The sequence below is a fragment of the Anguilla anguilla genome, chromosome 5, assembly GCF_013347855.1.
Source record: "Anguilla anguilla isolate fAngAng1 chromosome 5, fAngAng1.pri, whole genome shotgun sequence".
NCBI lineage: Eukaryota > Metazoa > Chordata > Actinopteri > Anguilliformes > Anguillidae > Anguilla > Anguilla anguilla.
This window is the reverse complement of record NC_049205.1, coordinates 23859944-23881207: the sequence shown is the minus strand read 5'-3', so window position 1 is coordinate 23881207 and position 21264 is coordinate 23859944. Positions and strand designations below refer to the sequence as shown.

The following is a 21264-nucleotide window of genomic DNA, read 5'->3' as shown; positions in this document are numbered from 1 at the left end:
TTATAGTCCAGATCCAGAAAAGAAATACAAAGTGTAATATCCGAGGGGCCCAAATGAGGGCACTGTGGTACTGTCCCGTGCAGTGGCCCCCACCAGGTGCCGGTCGTTTCACCCTTTACGACCCCAAAACACCCACACCCACAACCACAGACAAAGAGACTAGTTCCCCTTATCTTGGTTGTGTCCAGGTGGTAACATTCCAGAGAACCAAATGGCCTGCCCATTCAGAGGAAATCCGAGTGACTTATTGTTTTACCACCAGGCTCTCGGGTCCTTTGAAGTACACGCTGCGTCCCAGCATGCTGGCTCGGTCAAATGTCAGCCTTTTCTGGGTCCCAGTTTGACTTCCCTCTTACAATGGTATGTTGTGTTATTTTTACATCTGCTGTGTCTTTATGTCTGCTTTGTGTTATCATTTTTTAAATATTCTGTTTATTTCATAAACACACGCAATTTAATACATAGATACAGAAAGACAACAATGATGTGGCAGAAGTAACATGTATGGAGCACACCTCAACTGCTGGACCCTGTTTGCAGGTGCATGATAGGTTGTTATTTAATGGTTCATATGAATTACAGCTTTTATATGTTGTTGTTAGTGTTGTTCTTGGTTATAAATCAATTAGATAATTTATTAATTATTAACATTAAATTATTAATCCATGATAGTGCAATCATTACAGGACAATTTGTCACGATGTGTAATGCTGGACCCAAACGCAGGACTCGAACACAGAGGCTTAGGAGAAAAGCAACCGGTTTATTGAGAGGTAACCAAACAGAGCAGGGCAATTCAAAACCGGAACTTGACTGAGCGAGGCTGGAACCGGACTGGACAAGACTGGAGCTAGAGCAGGAACGAGCAGGGCTGGAGCTGGAGCAGGCCTGAGCAGGAACAGGGGCAGGACCGAGCAGGATAAGGGTTGGAGCAGGGCTGAGCCAGAACAGGAGCAGGACCGAGCAGGTCTGAGCAGGACCGAGCAGGTCTGAGCAGGTACAGGGGCAGGACCGAGCAGGCCTGGAGCTGGAACAGGACTGAACAAAAACAGGAACACCAAGCAGGTCTGGAGCTGGAGCAGGCCTGAGCAGGAACAGGTAATATGACCCAATGTGGTACTTATTTATGTTCTTAGGAGATTCCACAAGCTATCAGGGATAGGTACAACAGGGTTACAGCAGCAAAATACACCAATGAGCTCATGCATGGTCTGTACACCACAGAATATATGGAAGCTCACAGCGTGACTGGGCTTGGGTCATCAAACAAGGGGGAGACACGACCATCACTCCCTTCTGAAGACATTCGAAAGATTGTATTTCTTCTTCTGTGGCAGTCAGTTATGTGCATTCTGTAAAGGGCGACACATGCCGGCCGCACTGTGTAGTGTTGTATCATTTCATAACTGTAGCAAACAGTAATTGAGCCATACAGACTTAAGAAATAGTTAAGGTGAGCAGGTATTTTGTATAGCAGGCGTGGGTATGTGTTGCCCTTAACTCTTTCTCTCTCAATAGTTTGTTTGACTGTCAGTCTGTCTGTCTCTGTATAAGTCTGTTTACCTGTGTCTATGTCTCTACCTATCTGTCTGTCTGTCTACGTATCTATCTGTAACTTGTCTGTTTATTTGTTAATTCTCCTTTCCTTTACTTCTTTTCTCTCTTTAGGTGAAGTTAAATCTGTTTTCCCTGACAAAACCGATGCTGAAATAAAGGCATTCATTTGTCAGAAGTTGTCCAATTTGGCCAAGATCATGAAAAGAAAATCCTGCTAAAGCACCAACATTTAATACTCCACCGATTTACCCCTTAAACAAACATTTTGTTTTTTTGTTCTTTGCCACACACACATTTGTTCACGTTAATTGTTTTTGTTATTGGCCTATGTATTTTTGTATCTTAAAGGTTCCATAGAATGCATTTTTTAAAATTATTTTAAATTGTTCTTTGATGTCTACATAGAAGGTATGTGACTTTGATTGGGGCGAAAAATGCCCAGATTTGGTTTTACATGCCATTTAAAACCCTATGATGTGGCCCTAGAAACAAGCTGTTTTCCCTTTTTTGTGCTCATTAATAATTAATGAGCTCTGCTCTGATTGGCTGGTTTACAGCAAGGCACCACAATGGCTCACACAGAAGCAACATGTGGAAATAGAGGGTATGCACATGACGTCACAGTAAGTGGAAGTCACTGCAGTTACACCCACTGAGTGGCAGAAAGACTATCAGTGGCAGTGTTAGCGTTCAGCTTGAATGCCGTGAAAACACAAAAAACACACCTAAAATGGGAAAGAGCTGTTGTGCGATTGACTGTACAAATATATTCAACAAGAAATCGGAGCTGTTTTTTTTACAGGGAAAAAAATTCAATTACATCACTCTTAGACAGTGTAGTGTCACCAAAATCACTTCACACATCAATGGTCTCCTGTTGGTTATACTACAACACTTAGTTTGGGAAAATGTGCTTTTGCATAATTTTGGGGAATTTTTATTGGAGAAAAGTATTCAATAACTTCACTATATATAACAACATATATATAATGTGTGTGTGTGTAGTTTCTTGAAGATTAAATGAGTGAACTAGTTTTGATGGCTCTTCTCTTGATACTGTGATACTATGTTTTTATTCAAGACAAATACACCATACAAAACATCATAGGTCCACAGTTGCACCAGTTTGACCAAAGCACATGATACTTTATACCAATGCAACTTGGAATCTTCACCACAAAGTGAATTGGACAACACCTGTCTAAAGTGATTGTATATCTTTTCACTTATTGATCATAAAAACAAATGGTTCACAAATAATTTCCTAAAAATTATTTATATTTTGGGACTGTAATGCACCAATAAATTGTTCAGAGTGAACCCACTTTTCAACTACTGACCACTGGGAAGGGCTCCTAAACCAAACTTTCATCCTTCTCAGAAGAAACGGTTTAGTAAATATAAGATGGATTGTGTGTTTGAGTCTGTATGTCAATTCATGAAAGTAGCCTATACCAATTAAACATTAAACAAAAAATCTTTAAAAACTAGGTGGTTTTGTATAACCATCAGGGTTCTTTTTGCGTTTGATGTGAATTTGGTGCCACTACACTTTATCTTAAAAAAACATTAAGAAAATTTAAAATGAAGACATTTTCCCAAACTAAGTGTTGTAGTATAACCAACAAAAGACCATTGATGTGTGAAGTGATTTTGCTGACCCTACTCTGTATAAGAGTGAAGCTATTGAATATTTTTGTAATTTTTTCCAATAGAAATTCCCCAAAATTATGCAAAAGCCTCTTTTCCCAAACTAAGTGTTGTAGTATGAGCAACAGGAGACCATTGATGTGTGAAATGATTTTGTTGACACTACACTGTATAAGAGTGAAGTTATTGAATATTTTTTCCCAATAAAAATTCACCAAAATTATGCAAATGCACATTTTTCCAAACTAAGTGTTGTAGTATAACCAACAGGAGACCAATGATGTATGAAATGATTTTGGTGACACTACACTGTATATAGTGAAGTTATTGAATATCTTTGTATTTTTTCCCCCAAAAAAATCCCCAAAATTATGCAAAAGCCTCTTTTCCATAGGCAGTTTTACCATAGGTCATAGGTAGGCAATTGTTTGGGGCCTCATCCGCCAAGGGGGCCTCGTGAATTTGTGTTTCTCTTCTTTTTTTTTAAAATATATAAAACATTTTTCCTTTCTTGTCACTCCAAACGAATGATAATGTGTAATAGATAAAAATAAATCTATCTACATGTAAATGTGGGCCTATCCAATTAAATATATATATTTGCCAATATTTATTCTCACCCACATTTCACATTTAATGGACTATTCCACCTTGACCTCACTGGCTGCGTCCGAATAGTCTTTTTTGCTTAGGAAGTGAAATGACCCGGAAGTATCTAAGTGACAGCCATGATAAGAGCTGTTCGAATTCTCTAAATGCTAAGGAAAGATGCTTCAATGCTTCCTATCTTATCTCCTTTAGCACAGGGCACACTGGACCGTCCTTTACAGAGATAATGCCGTCCCACAATTCCTTACGGCAGCAACATTTAAAGCGAAGCACCATTTGGCCATTCACAAAAACAAACGATCAACATGACTGAGTTGTGTGGTGGTTCTTAAGCTATTATATGCATAGGCTTATAATCAGATAATAATCAGCGTATTAACCATAACACATAAGTCTGTCTTTCAAGAAAAAGGGATATGAGATGTTTTTAGCCAGATTATGTTTTGAATTCAACATGTTAATGATGAATGATGATATGTACAGTAGTAGATTTGTAGGCCTAACATGTTATGCCTATCTTGCATTAAATTTAATGAATTATTTTCGTACAATCATACTAATTGGGATTCATGTCGATAAATATGAGTGGACAGGAGGGTGAGTGTGAGCAACCACTCTCAATGTGAGAACCATTTTGTTTCACTTTTGTGACTGGTAGCCTATATTCCTTTTTTATTTCAATTCCAACCTTGGTAATTAAGTAATATTTTTCACCGGGTTGTCCATGTTTATATAGCCTGCATGAAACAATATGGTAAGAACGCATGGGGCAAAGTATCTAAGATGCGCTTTTAATAGTCCATCTTCAGAACATTGTAGTTTTACCACGGCAGATCCACGCCAGTAACATCCGCCGTCGCATAATTAGCCTACGTAGCCTAGTGTAAATGTAGTCGGATTCTCTTAGCACCGCGGTTGTCTTTTCCTAAGTCCTTTTGAATTCTCCTTCACATCTTTCCTTAACCTCATGACGTTTTCCATCGAGGTCAAGAAAAAGTGGTTAGGAAAAGACATAGAAAGTAATTTTTTTGACTATTTGGACTCAGCCACTATGTTACCATGAAGCGTTTTCAAAGTGGATTTGAGAAAAGAAAGAGACTCCACGACGGTAAGAGACTCCACGACGGAGGAACAACAAGTAGAGTGAGAGCATTTATTATCGACCACCCTAACCGCTAGGGTATTTACTTCATATTTATTAGAACTGGACATTGTTACCTATTTAAATGTAAGTCCTGTACAAAATACACACAATAAATTGTCTAAATGTAAAAAACCAACTTCATACATATACATTTAGTAACATTAATACAGCCTTATTTACTATATCAACTTTAAGACAAGCAACACGCTCGGAATTATCTCATCGCGACCCATTAAATCGCGCAGGCGTTGCTTCATAATTTCAAACTGCTTTCCTATCGGCTATTTTGCGTCCTGCGACTTGGGTTACAACAGTGAATATGTACGGATTCCTAGACATGGTAATAGTGACCACCCTTTCTCATATTAACCTCAGATATGCAAGACAGGATACTTATACAGTATGCTAGCAAATGTAAGTTCCATTAATTTATATAGGGTGGTCGATACACGTCCCCTTAGCAACCAAAAGCTAGCGCTGGACCACCTCTGAGTTATTAGCCGGCACATAAAAAAATCGTACTTTAAAAAAATAACCACTGGAGGATAACAAGGACATTTTTCCTACATAACTAGGTACAGGTTGTTACCGATATTTCGCCTATTTTTCATATATAGTTGCAAATCAGTTTACGTTTTCCTGTGTGTCGAACAAAGTTGGTTGATAATAGGTGCTCTCACTCTAGCTGACGTTACAACAGGTGTAACGTTAGTTGAAGAAGCTGAGCTAGCTAACATTAGCAGCCTTACTGCTGCCTCAGCCTGTTGTGCACCCACCGCACATACTACAACTTCTAGCGCAGTGTCTGCTGGTTGCGGTGAACCAGCTACAGTGTGGGAGGAAAGTGTCAGAGGCGACACCGACAGACAGCAGCAGCCCACCACGAACCCACCCGCTCGGACCGGGACTTTTACCCCTAGAGAATAGTGGATGTTCAAATGCTTTATCAAAAAGCATGTACTATACTTTTGTCTTGAAAGAATTAAAAATTATATACTTATAATCTTTTTCTTGCCATATTGTCTTCTTCTAACTGACTGAAGGTCATTTGAAGTTCTTCAGTTAAAATTCTCATTTGGGTCTGTCCTTTAGTTCTGTGGCTTTGTTAACTGAAAAGAGCTGGCTCCAAATAGTTTTTGTTCACTAGCTATGATTGCATTATGCAAAATGGAGAAGGGCCTCACATTGGTGTTTGCCTGGGGCCTCCAAATCACTAAAACTGCCCCTGCTCTTTGTAGTATGACCAGCAGGAGACCATTGATGTGTGAAGTGATTTTGGTGACACTACACTGTATAAGAGTGAAGCTATTGAATATTTTTCTAATACAAATCCCCCAAAATTATGCAAATGCACATTTTCCCAATATAAGTGTTGTAGTATAACCAACAGGAGACCCCTGGTGGTTGAACTGAATTTGATGGTATTACACTGTATAAGAGTGAAGTTATTGAATATTTTTCCCAATAAACATTCCCCAAAATTATGGAAATGCACATTTTCCCAAACTAAGTGTTGTAGTATAACCAACAGGAGACCATTGATGTGTGAAGTGATTTTGGTGACACTACACTGTATAAGAGTGGAGTTATTGTATATTTTTGTAGTATCTCTTTTCAGTGTTGCACTTTTTAGACGGTCCCTGCGCACTCGTCTCACATCTGGCTGTACATAGAGACCAATGTTATTTGTCCAGCTCGGAGGACGGCTCATTTAGTCTGAAATTAGGTTGTAGCTTGTTGTCTACCTTACTACAGTACTGAAGAGGCGTCGTTTATGTTTTAACGCTTGAGTTATTGACCCGGGAAGTTCGAATCTGTGTATATATACTTCCAACTTTACCCAACTTAATTTGCCACCAGTGCAACCAGCACTCGAGAGGCACCCACTCTCACGGTGCGTGTCCACTGCAGCATCAAACATCGCGTGTCGACGCGTCGCTTCACGTCGCCTGGCTGCTTGGAGGCGTGTAAAAAAAAATATGTGGTGGGCGCTGGTGGGTGTTACGAAGTCATGCTGAAAATGTGTTCCCGTTCATGCAACGTGTATAAATATAGGAGCATCACAATATACTTTGTCTAATAAGCTTGCAAAGGAGTAGAATAACCAGATTAAAATTAACAGTACTCTCTAAGTATAACTGACTTAATTATTTTTAAATTAAGTTTTTGGGTTAGGGCTAGCGGAATTAGTGCCATGTTAACAAGCTAGCTATCTATCGTATATCAAACCGGATAATTTGCCGCCGATTTTAAATCCAGATAACATCCCAATATATCACAAATCCGCCATGGACCGCAACAAGAAGCTAGTAGCCTAATTGCTGCTATCTACCACGTATAACACCGGGAATACAGCTACAGAAATGATCAGTTTTTCCTCTATCCTCAAAATGCGAGGAACTTTTTTTAACGAACAAGATTTTGGCTAGCCAGCTGAAGAAACAGCAACACAGCCTTCACCTGATTGGCTCAATGGAAAGCGCTCGGCGGATTCATTTGCATAAAGTTGAGCTCTGCTCAACTTTTCATCGCGCTGCTTCCCGTCGCTTCAGCGCGCCGCTACCAGAATGCATTGCGACGCTGCAGTGGACATGCACCGTCAGTTGCTCGCTTGCGACCACAACCAGAGCTCGAGAAGGAGAGACGCTCACTCTTCAAACTCACTTTCTCTTCGTATTCAAAAGGAGTTGTCGTAACGTTACTGGTTTTCTGGCACTTGAAGTAAATTGACATAAAGTAGCAATTTTGTTAATTCTGTGACATTAAATAAAGTAGCTAATAAGGCACAACAGGGTGTGCCATTAATATACATTAGCATAGGTGAAGAGCCCAGATGCCGGCTCATTACTTAGCCAACTTTAGCTAGCTAGCTAGCATAAGGGGATCTATTACCAACCGATTTGAGGCGAAAACGTCACAAAATTTTACTAAAAATGTAATTATAATTGAACTATCCCACGTAATGCTATAACAATGTAGTTTGTTTAATAGCTTAAAATGTCCTTGAAACTATTCCGGTTTTTAAATCTAACGGCGTTTTGTCAGTTTAAAACTATGTTGCTAATTTTGACGATAGCGCTGGAAAAACCAGCATAGACCAGCATAGCTGGTCACCAGCATGACCAGCATAATGCATGCTGGTTATACCAGCAAAACCAGCATATGTTGTGTTTTGGTGCTGGTATGCTGGTGACCAGCATGGGATGCTGGTGCTGGGATTGCCGGTGACCAACATGGGATGCTGGTGATGGGATGCTGGTGACCAGCATGGGATACTGGCGCTGGGCTGCTGGTGACCAGCATGGGATGCTGATGCTGGGCTGCTGGTGACCAGCATGGGATGCTGGTGCTGGAATGCTGGTGACCATCATGGGAAACTGTGATGTTATGCTGGTCAACAGTACTAGACGTTGAGGATGGTAGCCTGTTCATCCGGGTGGGATGCTGGTATGCTGGACAATCACATCGAATGGTATGACGATAAAAGCCAGAGCACATGAAAATATTACAATGCTTCTTTGTGTCATGTATGCTAGTAACTACCAAAATAAAGAAAATGTAAGGTTTTCATAACAGTGTGTTCATTTAATAAATAACATAACAAATAACACAGTAACAATATGATTATTTAACAAAGAGCAACAAGCAAATTTACAATAAACAATTGACACATCAACATCAACTTACCCTAACATCTGCATTTAACCTCAAAACATGCATTAACCTTCAAGTAACCATGGGTTCACATTCTCACTCTTTAAAGTAATAATCTCGAAGATTTTCATTAAAATAAATGTCTGTTAAGTCACTATCTATCGCCGAATTAGGTAACACAATGGTGATTGAGCCTATTGTTATATTAATTTATATTATTATTATTATTATTATTATTATTTATGATTAAAGAACTGGGTGTCTGTGGCAAAATTCCCGGGAAAAAATCACAAGCGGCGCATAGTTAGTGATGCGTTTTCCATCACCCATCAGTGGTTGGTCCGCCAGAGAGGATAGGCGGAGTTAACGCAACAGGCTGGCTCTTCAACTCACTTGTGTGTGAGCGGTGTACTGCTTTTTCTGGTGTCTGCTAGCATTACAATAACAGAGAAATGGGGGGGGGGGGGGGGTTATGGAATCATAAAAAGTTTTTGTGTAACATGAGAGGTCATATTATTTGTTGATGTAGATTTCGTATTACATTTGATGACAATGTAACGTTACTAAATTACATAGCTATTTGCACAGCTAACGCTAGCTACCGGACCATGTCAAGAAAGGCAACATTAGTTTAGACAACGTTGCGCACAGTATCCATCTCTCATATCAGGTAACGTTTGTTAGCTAGCTAGCTAATGTAATTAACACAATCTAATATCAGCTAACAATTATAAAAAACGCTAGCTAACGCTACCGACCGGTACCGACCTCGCAAACTGTCTCTCGAATGCAATGCTACCTTGTTGCAATGTAGCTAACTAAAGGCCAGTTCAGATCAATGGTTCGCAACGAGACTGGATGCAACTTGTAAAATTCCAAGACGTCTGATTTTAAACGTTCTAAAACTGCACTTGGCGATTTGACAAGGTGGGTCTTTTGAGACCCCAGGCAACGGCTTCAGACGCTGTGCAACTAATCAGTTCACACTGCTGCAATTTTCTATGCAACGTTCTAAAACCGTTTTGTCTCGTTGCGAATCATTGATCTGAACTGGCCTTAACGTTACCGTTATTTACATTGCCATCAAGTTCACCAATATATTATAATGATCGGAATAAAGCTGGGGTATAGGTGGAGCAGAGCCGGGTCTGATTTCTGTGTAAAGATGTCAAGCCGGAGAAAACTAAATAAAAGAATAGGGCAGTATGGATTAGCGTTGTTATTTTATTATGCTTCCTCATATGTTCCTTCAGCCTTGATGCCCTTTTTTGATGAAATCTCCTTTGTTTTTGTTTTATTCTTCTTGTTCTGATTGCTAATTTAAAACCCAGCTCAGCTTTATCCTCAACAGTTTAGCTAGCAAAACCTGAAGCACCAGGGGTAACATTTTGCAAGTCTGTTGTTTCAAAAATATCACACAACAATCATTCACGAAAAAGACTGTTTATTGTGCACGAAATACATAATTGCACGTGCCACAGCGAATCCTGCGATTTCTTCTCTGCAGTGTAAAGGTGGATAAAGAACGTTTGTGGAAACTGATCATCACTAATTCTACCCCAGGTCTACTACAGCATTTTAACCCGGCTCGGCAGTGTAAAGACAGCTTAAGTTAGCCTAATGTTAGACAATGAATGAGTATGTACATAACGTTACTTTTATAACAACCATTTTTTATTCAGTAAATAGTAAGTGTTTAGTTGGCGTGGCCCAGGTGCCAACTGACTGATGTCACACAGGCGACACTGGTTGATCCGGTTGGATCTATGGGAAGTGAGGTCTAAAAACACACCTGCAATTACTGCTTCTCGCCATTGGTACCGCCAAAGAGAACGAAACGGAAATCTTCGAGATTGTAACTTTATGTGGCTTTTTTTTTGTTTGTTAATGTCCATTATTTTTTCAGTTATGTACTGTCCAGCCTTCCCCCATCTGGCCTGCAACTCTGTCTCCTCCAAATGTTTGTTGAGAAGCCACTCCTTGAAGCAGACTGAAAAGAAATGTACAGATAAACAGTGATGCTTGTGTCACACCAGAACAAAGAACATTTTAATACTCCATATCAATTAACCCAGTCCTTGACGTCCCACAAAGACCATGTGGCTACTTCTACCAAGAATGCCATACATTTCAATGTTTGGAGTTTCTGCAGGGTTAAAGGCTGCCTGGTGGTTTTTGTGGTGGGGCATTCCTTTCCTGTAAGGCTCTTTTCCCGCAGTGTTTTAGTGCCCCAGATTGCCACTGCCAACTCCTTCACAAACAAGGAAATCTCAATGTTCTTTTTGATCCTGGACCAGGCCTCTTTGCGAATTCGAACTTCTCCTCCCAAGTGAATCTGACAAAAATCGAAAACAAAAATAATCAAGGTATTAGATTGTACATATGCATACAAAAGTCAGAAACACTTGAAGTGTAGTTGGGGTTCTTATATTAACCAATGCACACACATGCAGAGGTCTTGTTTAGTTCAATATATTATATGTTTAGTTGTTTAAGTTTTGTAGCTATGCTTGTAGTGGCAATGTATACATATATTGTAAACAGGACAAATATTGTACCTCTTCTCCTTTTGGAGATACAGATGGTTCCACCGCATTTTCACTGCCAGACTCTGCAACTATATCGAGCATAATGTAAACGCACTCAACAGCTACACCTTGCCTAAATTCACCCACTTGCATAAGGGCCTATACTTTCACAATTTCACTTATACCAGTTTGGTAAATACGGGCCTAGATAGTTATTTTCAAGAATCTGTGAGTAATATTTTTGTTGCACTTACTTTGTAAGGTCTTCTTTGGGCTCGGTGATATAGGATCTTTGACAGTTAGAAAGAGAACAAATATATCACAAATATGAGAGATGATGGAAAACATGACAACAAAGATTATGCATCGTAAACATTGTTCTAAGATCACAGCTGAAGCAATCCAACAAGACTTATAGGCTTCCCCAATCTCCTATCCAAAGCAGTGTGCTGAAATTTGAATTTGAATATTCCTTGAATTTTAATGTTTTATCTTTATTTCCTGGTTCAAATGTCAGTTTCTGAACAGTTGATAATTGTTTCATTACAGAAGGGAAAGTTTCCAAATATGGAACATTATACATTCACCCCGGACGTAGTCCCAGCATTATTTCCAGTTAACAGGGATGCTATGTAGTCCAGATGTCCCTCTCCCCAGCAATGTTTTCCAGCACCTCCTGGGGGATCCCGAGGCGTTCCCAGGCCAGATGAGATATATAATCCCTCCAGCGTGTTCTGGGTCTACCCCAAGGTCTCCTACCAGTTGGATGTGCCCGGAAAACCTCCAAGGGAAGGCGCTCAAGAGGCATCCTGATCAGATGCCCGAACCAGGGACATCTGGACTACCTTGCTTAGCCTGCTGCCACCGTGACCCGGGCCCAGATAAGCGGAAGACGATGGATGGATGGATGGATGGAGGGATGCCATGTAGTTTCAGCCAACAGCTCCAAAACAGATGTAACAGACTGGATGAGCATTAGCTGCTGCTATGGGCCATGACAAGAAGGGGCAGTATCATACTGACAATTGAGGCAATATCACCTTTGAGCCGAGTGGAGTTGCTGAACCCCTCACACAAAGCAAATCCTTATAGTAAAGAAAAGGCTTGTACCGCTTGGCTGAGCAAGTTCATATACATTTCAGTGCACTGCGCTGTATAGGAAAGTAGTCATGCCTATGAAATCATATTATGGGGCAAAGCTTGTGCAAAATAGAACTTTGATCATTAGTTGTGAAACTGTTAGAGGGCAAGGACTATGGATTAGAACACAGATAATATGCCAGTAAATTACACAATTAAAGGAAGTGGCGGCAGTAAGAAGCTACATTTTATTTGCTTAAATAATTCTTGATTATCAGTCCCCGTCAGAAATTAACCATGACAAATTCCATTTTTGTCTGAATGGCCTTCTCAGAGGTCAGGGAAAATGAGGGAAAAAAATCTTCACCACTGCACTTTGTCTTCACCATTGCACTTTGCTGTTGATTTGCTGTTTTGTCTTCGCCACTGCACTTTGCTGTTGATGTGGAGTTCAACTTCAGCAGATGTTGCTGCAACTCTATGTTTAGAGCACATAGTGTTTTATTTTCAGCCTGAACTGCTGCTCTAATCTTCTCCCGCTCCTCCAACCTATAACAGAAGGAAATATATCATGACTAACTGACATTATAAGAAACAATAAAAAATATTTAGTGAAATATATTAGGTGAAGTTATCTAGCTACTTATAGTGGAGATAGGTAGTAGTGCACCTGCACGCAGTTTGTTAATATTCAAAAATCAAAGACCAAATCTGGATTGTATGTGGTACTTATGTAACCTAAACAAGTAGCACCCTCGTACCATGCTATTTTGGCATACAATGCACAAAATATCACATCACACAATGAACTGAAGAGTATAAACACAATTTCTTAGGGAATATAATGATTACATGGCTCAATAATCCCTTTCAGAGGCTAGAATTTTTTTCAGTGGAAACCTTTCAATTGTCATGATATACTACATAACCATCTAGTGTCCTCTTCTGAGAACATATCTGTCAGGGTATGCTCTCTGAATTTTTTGCTTGGGGTTGGGCAGAGTGGAGACTGTTTTTTTCTCATTTTCTTTCTTGTAGTAGAGCCAAGAGGTTTTTTTTTTGCTTCTTCTGCAGCTTTTTTCTGATTTGTCTGGAAACATAAGCATAATTAGGAAAAGGCATCACAGTGTAATACAAGATTCGCATACAAACAAACAAAGCAACGTGAAAGCAATATATGGTTATTGGATAGATTAATACCGTGATTGGAGCCTGATATTATCACCTGATATTGCCATATTATTTTACCATTGTCAAGCAAAAACCTCTGGTCGTTAATTCTATGAGAACAATGATTCTATCAAGAAAAAATTGTTCCTTCTCGTTTTATACCATACAATTAGCACCGATTTTGGTCATTACATTATTTAATAAAACTACATGAAACCATAAGTGAATCAAATTCATCTCCCTAGCACTGTCTTGCTTTTTAAATGGTGTGGTCGCGTAGTGTAGACATAAAGTCTTTCTAAGACCCTCTGAAACGGGTTTTGAATGCCAGCTAGCTTTATGATAGGTTCGCCGTCACTTGTCACCTAGCCAAACTTAAAATTCTTGGTTTTAGGACAGAATGGTCTCACAGCATACTTGTTATCCCGGCTAGCTAGCTAGCTAACTCTTGAATTGTATTCAAAACAGCGGTGTGGCAAATCTTCAGCCACCGCAGGTTCTTAATCAGCACAAACCGACCACTGACACAGGAGTACAGGAATAACTCCTTTTATTTCACACACGCACACACAGAAAGTTAAACCACTGCGTTTAACAAAACAAAATGCATACAAAACAAAATGAATACAATTCAAGAGTTAGCTAGCTAGCTCTCATGAAAATGTGCTGCTGCTCTCCGCACGGCGTGTGTTTCTTCCCTCGCGCCGGCCCAGCTGCTACTGCATATATAGGGAGAGGGTAATTAGGTACCAGGAACACCTGCGCTAATTGACCCATTCCTGGCAGAGTAACTAGTTACCAGGAACATCTCTGCTAATTAACTCCTTCCCAGCTCTGTCCCCTCCCTCTCCCCTCAGCTGAGCCACACCCACACCCCACTACACACCCCCACCGCCCGACTTAGGCCGGGGAGCCATCCGGTCCAGCCCACTCCCCCCCCCACCCGCCTGGGGAGCGGGAGAGAGAGTCGGCCACAACCATCCGCGCCCCCGGCCTATGGATCACCTTGTATTTAAAAGGCTGCGAAGCCAGATACCACCGGGTGATCCGCGCGTTGGCATCCTTCATGCAGTGGAGCCACTGCAGGGGGGCATGGTCCGAACAGAAGGTGAATGAGCGTCCCAGGAGGTAGTACCGCAGGGTGCCGACCACCCACCGGATAGCCAGACACTCCTTTTCTACCGTACTATATCGGGACTCTCTCTCGGTCAGCTTCCGGCTGATGTACAGTATGGGGCGATCGACCCCCTGCACCTCCTGTGACAAAACGGCCCCCAGCCCCCTGTTCGAAGCATCAGGCTGTAGGGTGAAAGGAAGTGACTTAGGTGTGTGGAGAAGTGGCTCCCCACAGAGGGCTTGTTTCACCCTCTCAAATGCCTGCTGGCACTGACCCGTCCACTGGACCAAATCTGAGGCACCTTTTCGGGTCAGGTCGGTCAGGGGGCTGGTCAGGTCTGCAAAGTCAGGTATAAACCGTCTGTAGTAGCCAGCCAACCCCAAGAACCGCCTCACCTCTTTTTTGGTCTTGGGCCTTGCGCAGGCTGCAATCGTTCCTGTCTTGTCTACCTGAGGACGCACCTGCCCGCAGCCCAAGTGGTACCCCAGATACCGTACCTCCCTCCGTCCAACTGCACACTTCTTTGGGTTAGCCGTGAGCCCCGCCTGCCTCAGGGATTTGAGCACGGCCCCCACCTGCCACATATGCTGTTCCCAGCTGTCACTGTGGATGATAACATCGTCTAAGTAAGCAGCTGCATATGCAGCATGGGGACGTAGCACCCGATCCATGAGACGTTGAAAGATGGCTGGGGCACCGGACAGCCCAAAGGGAAGTGTCACAAATTGGTACAACCCGTACGAAGTGGAGAAGGCCGTTTTTTCCCTGGACTCGGGAGACAAGGGAATCTGCCAATAGCCCTTGGTCAGATCCAGTGTCGTGAAAAAACGGGCCATGCCTATCCGATCCAGGAGTTCGTTGACCCAGGGCATCGGGTAGGCATCGAACTGTGACACATCATTCACCTTGCGGTAGTCCACGCAGAACCGTATACCCCCATCCTTCTTGGCGACCAGAACAATGGGGCTACACCAGGCACTGTTGGACTCTTCTATTACTCCCATCTCCAGCATGGCCTTTAATTCATCCTGAACCACTCTTTTCTTGTGTTCAGGTAACCGATAGGGTCGTGAACGCACCGTCACGCCCGGGCGAGTGTTAATGTGATGCTGTACGAGGTTGGTGCGCCCTGGCAGGGGGGAGAACATATCAGCGAAACACTGCTGCAACGAGGCAACGTCTGCTCTCTGGGACGGTGAGAGATGGTTATCACAAAGGAGGGAGGCAGGATTGGTGGAATTTTGTTCCTCAGGCCCCAACTCATCTCTCTCATTCACCGTAGTCACCAGAGAAACAGGAACCGCCTCTCTCCATGCTTTTAGGAGGTTGAGGTGGTAGACCTGTGTTGCCTCTCTCCTGTCAGCACGCTTCACCTCATAATCAACTTCGCCCACTTGCTGTGTGACCACAAAGGGTCCTTGCCGTGATCGAGAGCTCACGTAGTAAGGAGGTCTTGTAAGGTAGTTACATGTATCCCTCAAGGTAGTTAAGGGATATGAAATGTAGAAAAGTTGCAGTTTCCTAATATTTTTTTGAAAAAGCCTAATAGAACAGTCCTGTAATAAATCCTCCCTTCATGAAGGTTATAATACTCAGTTATTGTTGAAACTGCTTTAGAGAGCTTTAACATAACAGAAACATCTCTGTAACACAATACAGTTCCAAAATTATCATGAAGTTGAATCAACACCTCTCTAAAGCAGTTTCGAGTATTATAACCTTCATGAAGGAGGATTTATTACAGGACTGTTGTATTAGGCTGCATCAGTTTTAGCTTAGTGTACCTAATAAACTGGCAACTGGGTCTAGGTTACACTTTGTATTGGTGCTATAATCCAAGACATCTAGTTGGCAAACAGCTGGTTAAACTAAATTGTTCGGTTTGTACAGGCAGTGGAATGATTAGTTCATTTCCAACGTTATCAATTAAGTCTTTGTTAAGGGTTGTATGAGGCTCAGCTTTTAGTAACTTAATTATTGTTTAAATTCACCATCCTGTTATTCATGAATCTGTCTGTTAATAATGATGTCCGTGTTCTTTTTTAATTTCAGAATGTCAAAATGCAAGTACAAATTGTACTTAGAGCCTAACAGCACAATTAAATTACCCCGTGCAAGACTGAAAAGAGGACATTTGGATGTAAGTCAGTTCATGAGAAATATGTGGTAACCCTTGGAATGTATCAATTAAATGAGATTTGATCTATTATTCAAAGGATCTATGACTTCAGTCTTACCTGATGATGTTCTTTGAAGGTAGCAGATGGTTAAAATTGTTTTGTAAATGTTTTCAGGCCTTGCCCTTCACAGATGACTGCAAAGATCAAATCAGTTCAGGTTCACACACTGCAGATGTTGAGGTGAGAGAGTAATATGCTCTTTAAGTTTGTGGTAAGACATCATTTCCCACTGAGCTTTACTACATATAGTACTGGTTTTTACTCTGTGCTTGTGCCATCTCTTCTTCATCCTGTGCAAAGCATGTCCATCTGGCCGCCTTGATCTTCAGTTGGATCCAGATGACACGGTGAGCTCTTCTACCAACCACACCTGCAAGTTTGTGGCATGTTGTTGTTGAAATTGTTTTCTAAAAGTTACTCCTGGGTCTTCAGGCTTTGGCTTTCACTGGTGACCACAGAGATCAAGGGGACAGAATGAGTCCACACCTGAGCACCGCAGATGTTGAGGTGAGGGATTTATCCACTCTGTAAATGAGTGGAAATACATAATTTCTCACTGGGCTATATTATTTTTTTTTATCATTGTGCTTGTGCCATCTTTTCTTCATCCTGTGCAGACCATGTCTCCATCTGGCCACTTTGAGCTTACGCATCAATCGGATCCAGATGACACGACTGACCAGGTGGGCTCTTCTACCAAACCATTTTTAAACACCCATCTGCAGTTTGTTGCATGTTGTTGTTGAAATTGTTTTCTAAATGTCTCTCCGTGCCTTCAGGTACTGCCTCTTACTGCCAACTGCAGAGAAAATGACAGTGAAGTCAGACCAGGTTCAAGCTGCGCAAATGTTGAGGTGAGGGCAGGGCACAACCAGTTGTGTGACACTGGTCAGTCACACATTTCTGGGTTCACTGTCATTGTATGTAGACACATGCACTCATGAATGTGTGTTCTTTATCATTTTGTAGCGCATGTCTTCATCTGGTCACTTTCTCCTTACATCTGAGCTGCAACCAAGTGACATGGCCCTGCAGTTTGGTTGTGATTCATCATCTGAAAGCAGTGTTTCTGGAGTTGATTCAGAAAATGAAGATCTTCCAGAAGATGATCCATTCACAGATGGTTTTGAAACAGACATGGATTCAATACTAATGTCAGCAGGTACAATGACAAAGGCTGAGACACTGCTCATGGTAATGAGTCATCCAGCAAGGCATAATATAACAGGAACACAACTTGATGATTTGTTAAAGCTCATAAATACTCTGTTTGTAAAGAGATGTTACCCAGATCAAAATATTTGTTCAACAAGGTCTTTAAAAACAACTCAGACATAGTGGAGTTCCATTTCTACTGCAAAACCTGTAAAATATACATTGGCACGCAAGATGACATAAAAGACAAAAACATTGCACTGTGTGCAATCTGTAGTGCTCCCATTGTTCAGTTCCTTGAACAGTGCAAGCTTTTTTATCAACATACCAATTGTACCTCAAATTCAGGCGCTGCTTGAAAATCCTCAGATTCAAAACAGCATGAGCTACACACACCAAAGGCCACAGAATGAACATGTCATATCTGACATATATGACGGTGAAAAGTATCAAAACTTGTCAAAACCAGGTGGAATTCTGTCAGATCCAAGCAATTTGTCATTTAATTTCAATTCTGACGGCTCACCTATGTACAAGTCTTCCAGATTTTCAATATGGCCCATACAGCTGCATTTAAACGAGCTCCCTCCCAAAATGAGATTCCAGGATGCAGTACTTGCAGGTCTTTGGTTTGGTGCTCAAGAGCCAGTCATGTCCATTTTTCTCAGACCCTTTGTTGATCAGGCCAAAACACTGGCATCCAAAGGTGTGTCTTGGAGAAAAAATGGAACTTGTGTGAACAGCAAAATTGTTGGACTATGTTGTGGTGTAGACTCAAAGGCAAGACCAGCCATGCAAAACACCACACAGTTTAATGGGTACTTTGGTTGTGGCTTCTATTTACATCCTGGTACTCTAGTAGAGAAACAGGTGAAGTACACTGCCACAGAATATCCTGACAGAGAGGCGAAGAAAATGCTGGCAGATATGGAGCGAGCAGTAGCACAAAACAGAAGTGTCAGAGGAGTGAAAGGTCCATCACCACTCATAAACATGCCTTACTTTGATATAGTGTGGGGCTTTGTTCCAGACTATATGCATGCTGTCTTACTTGGTGTCATTAGACAGCTCACAGAGCTTCTTTTGAACAATAATGATCAACCCTACTACATTGGGAGTCCCAACACTATGAGGGTGCTAGAAAACAGGATCAAGGACATAACGCCACCACACCTGATAACAACACTACCCAGACCCCTTGCAGAGTTCAAGTACTGGAAAGCCTCAGAGTGGCGAGCATGGCTCCTGTTTTACAGCTTGCCAGTCCCGAATGCTGTACTTCAACCATGCTATGTGAGGCACCTAGGCCTTCTGGTGTCAGCAGTATTTCTACTTTTGAAAGAGAACATCACCTTCCAAGACATCAACAAAGCAGATAACATGCCGCTTGAGTTTGTGGCAAGGTTTCAGTTACTGTATGGGGAAGCATCTATGACATTTAATGTACACCTGCTAATTCACCTTGCAAAGTCAGTGAAATTGTGGGGGCCACTCTGGGCACACTCAGCATTTGTGTTTGAAAGTGCAAATGGTGGTCTGTTGAAACTGGTTCATGGAACAAAGTGTGTAGCTCTGCAGATTGTGAATAAATTCCTGTTGCACAGAGCAATACCACTCTTCACCACAAGGTATGCAGTTAGTTAGTTGCAGTTAGCAAGTTAAGGAGTTCTGTTTGGAATTGACAACTGACTGAAGAGTAAAGAGTTTCACAAAATGTCAAGACTCAACTGTTCTGGATAATGGCAGGGTGACAGAGACTACTGATGATGTGAAAAGTGCCTTAATTTCTGCACAAAGACACGCACCAGATGAAATAGTAGTGCACAGGAGAATGGTGCATAAAGGACAAAAGCTATGACCTGTTTTGCAAAGCTGAGTGATGGTGTTTATGGGGAAATTCAGTATATCATATCCTTTCCTTCAGAAGGGGGTACAGAAATTGCTGTACTTTTCAAAAAATCTCATACACATGGCTCCTTTCCTTTATCACAAGGATACGGGTTAGTGTCATATATCAGACTTGTAAGTGGAAGCCTTTTTTCTCCAGTGTATCTGATTTCAGTAGACAGGTTAGAGCAGAAATGCATGGTAATAAAAACAGGTGATCAGACATACATTTGTGACTTTCCAAATGCACATGAGAGAGACTAGTCTTGATCATAGATGGTCATTCTGTAGCTCGCTTTAAGCTGTAGTAATCTTAAGCACCAGCTACCAGCTAAAACTATGATCAGCTGAAGTTTGTCCACAAGTGTGGTCACATGATAACAAGTGATTGTATATTGGGGGTGGGTTGGTGGTGGTGGTAAGCCCTGTCTGTTCAAAGATGATCTCTTTCTTTGGGTGTGAATGTTCTCCTTGATCTTTCTTCGACCATCCGCTGACTACTGGTCGTTGACTTTGACCCCTTCTATGGCGTTTATATAGTGCCAAACAAAACCCGTGCATATAAAAACCAGGTACGCGAGCGGAAAACCATCCTCGCAAGGGAGCATTTGTGCTCTGCAAGCGCACAGAACAGTATCCGCAAGCGGAAAAGCATCCTTGCGAGGGAGAATTTGTGCTCCGCGTGCACAAATGCAGTCCCGCGAGCACGGGGCTGTGACGAGCACTCGCTCGACCCTCCCTACGCGCACGCAACTGCTCGGAGCGCTCGCTCGACCCTCCCTATGTGCTCGCAACTGCTCAACACTCGCTCGCTTGTCAAGTTGACTTTTGTCACTTTGGAGGTGGGGACAGAATAGACAGTGGCCAGAGACCAGAGTGGAGAGTGTCTCAGCCAATCACAGCGTGACATTGGAGGCCACGGCAGTTTGTCACGCTACGGGGCGGCGTTTTGAGCTAAAGTGGGTAGGAAATTGTTAGGATGTGGGTGTTGAAAGTGACCAATCACAGGAGTGGAGACATCAGCCACTGTCTGTTCCCCCTCTCGATGTTTATATATTTTTGTTTCTCTGTTCCTTGTTCTCTCTTTTCTGTGCTGGAGTTCTTTTAAGAGCTTGATGGCTTCAACATATCCAGCCTGATATTAAACTTGTCATTAATTTGAATCGTGTCTCTTCATTATACCCACACACAAAATCAGGTAGCTACTATAGCCCATTTTTGGTGGTCAAGCATATTGTTTTTCATTGTCTCCTCCTTATATTCCCATCAAATTTGATGTTTATTACATGTTCATTTGGTAAGTGAAATTTCAGATAGTGGATAGTGAAATATTTGCTGTCTGAAATATCAGGCAATGTACAGACAAAACTCTCCATTCTCCGTCCTACTCTGATTTAGAGGGCGAACGTACCATCTCCTTCACCTTTTTTTCTTCCTTTGCGTAGCTAGATAAACTAAAGCCACTTCAAACACTTTAAACTTTTTGTTTTGTGTTGTGATCTCGCGTAGCCCTTCTCTTTATACATCCATGGC

The 21264-nt window shown here is 41.8% G+C and overlaps 1 protein-coding gene across 3 annotated transcripts; it reads left to right on the top strand.

Moving 5' to 3' along the window:
• The first annotated feature begins 334 nt into the window (after positions 1–334).
• On the top strand, positions 335–20901 carry LOC118227720. Of its 3 annotated transcripts, none has more exons than XM_035418531.1 (8): positions 335–360; positions 16562–16649; positions 16804–16869; positions 16990–17036; positions 17122–17196; positions 17307–17372; positions 17469–17543; positions 17659–20901. In XM_035418531.1, exon 8 carries the CDS (start codon positions 18226–18228, stop codon positions 19486–19488), a length of 1263 nt encoding a protein of 420 aa, XP_035274422.1. In that variant the 5' UTR covers positions 335–360; positions 16562–16649; positions 16804–16869; positions 16990–17036; positions 17122–17196; positions 17307–17372; positions 17469–17543; positions 17659–18225; the 3' UTR covers positions 19489–20901. The 3 variants fall into 3 exon arrangements, with proteins under 3 accessions (XP_035274422.1, XP_035274421.1, XP_035274420.1); XM_035418530.1 differs by lacking the exon at positions 335–360 and adding an exon at positions 14420–15704; XM_035418529.1 differs by lacking the exon at positions 335–360 and having other exon boundaries at positions 14420–16649.
• The last annotated feature ends 363 nt before the right edge of the window (positions 20902–21264 follow it).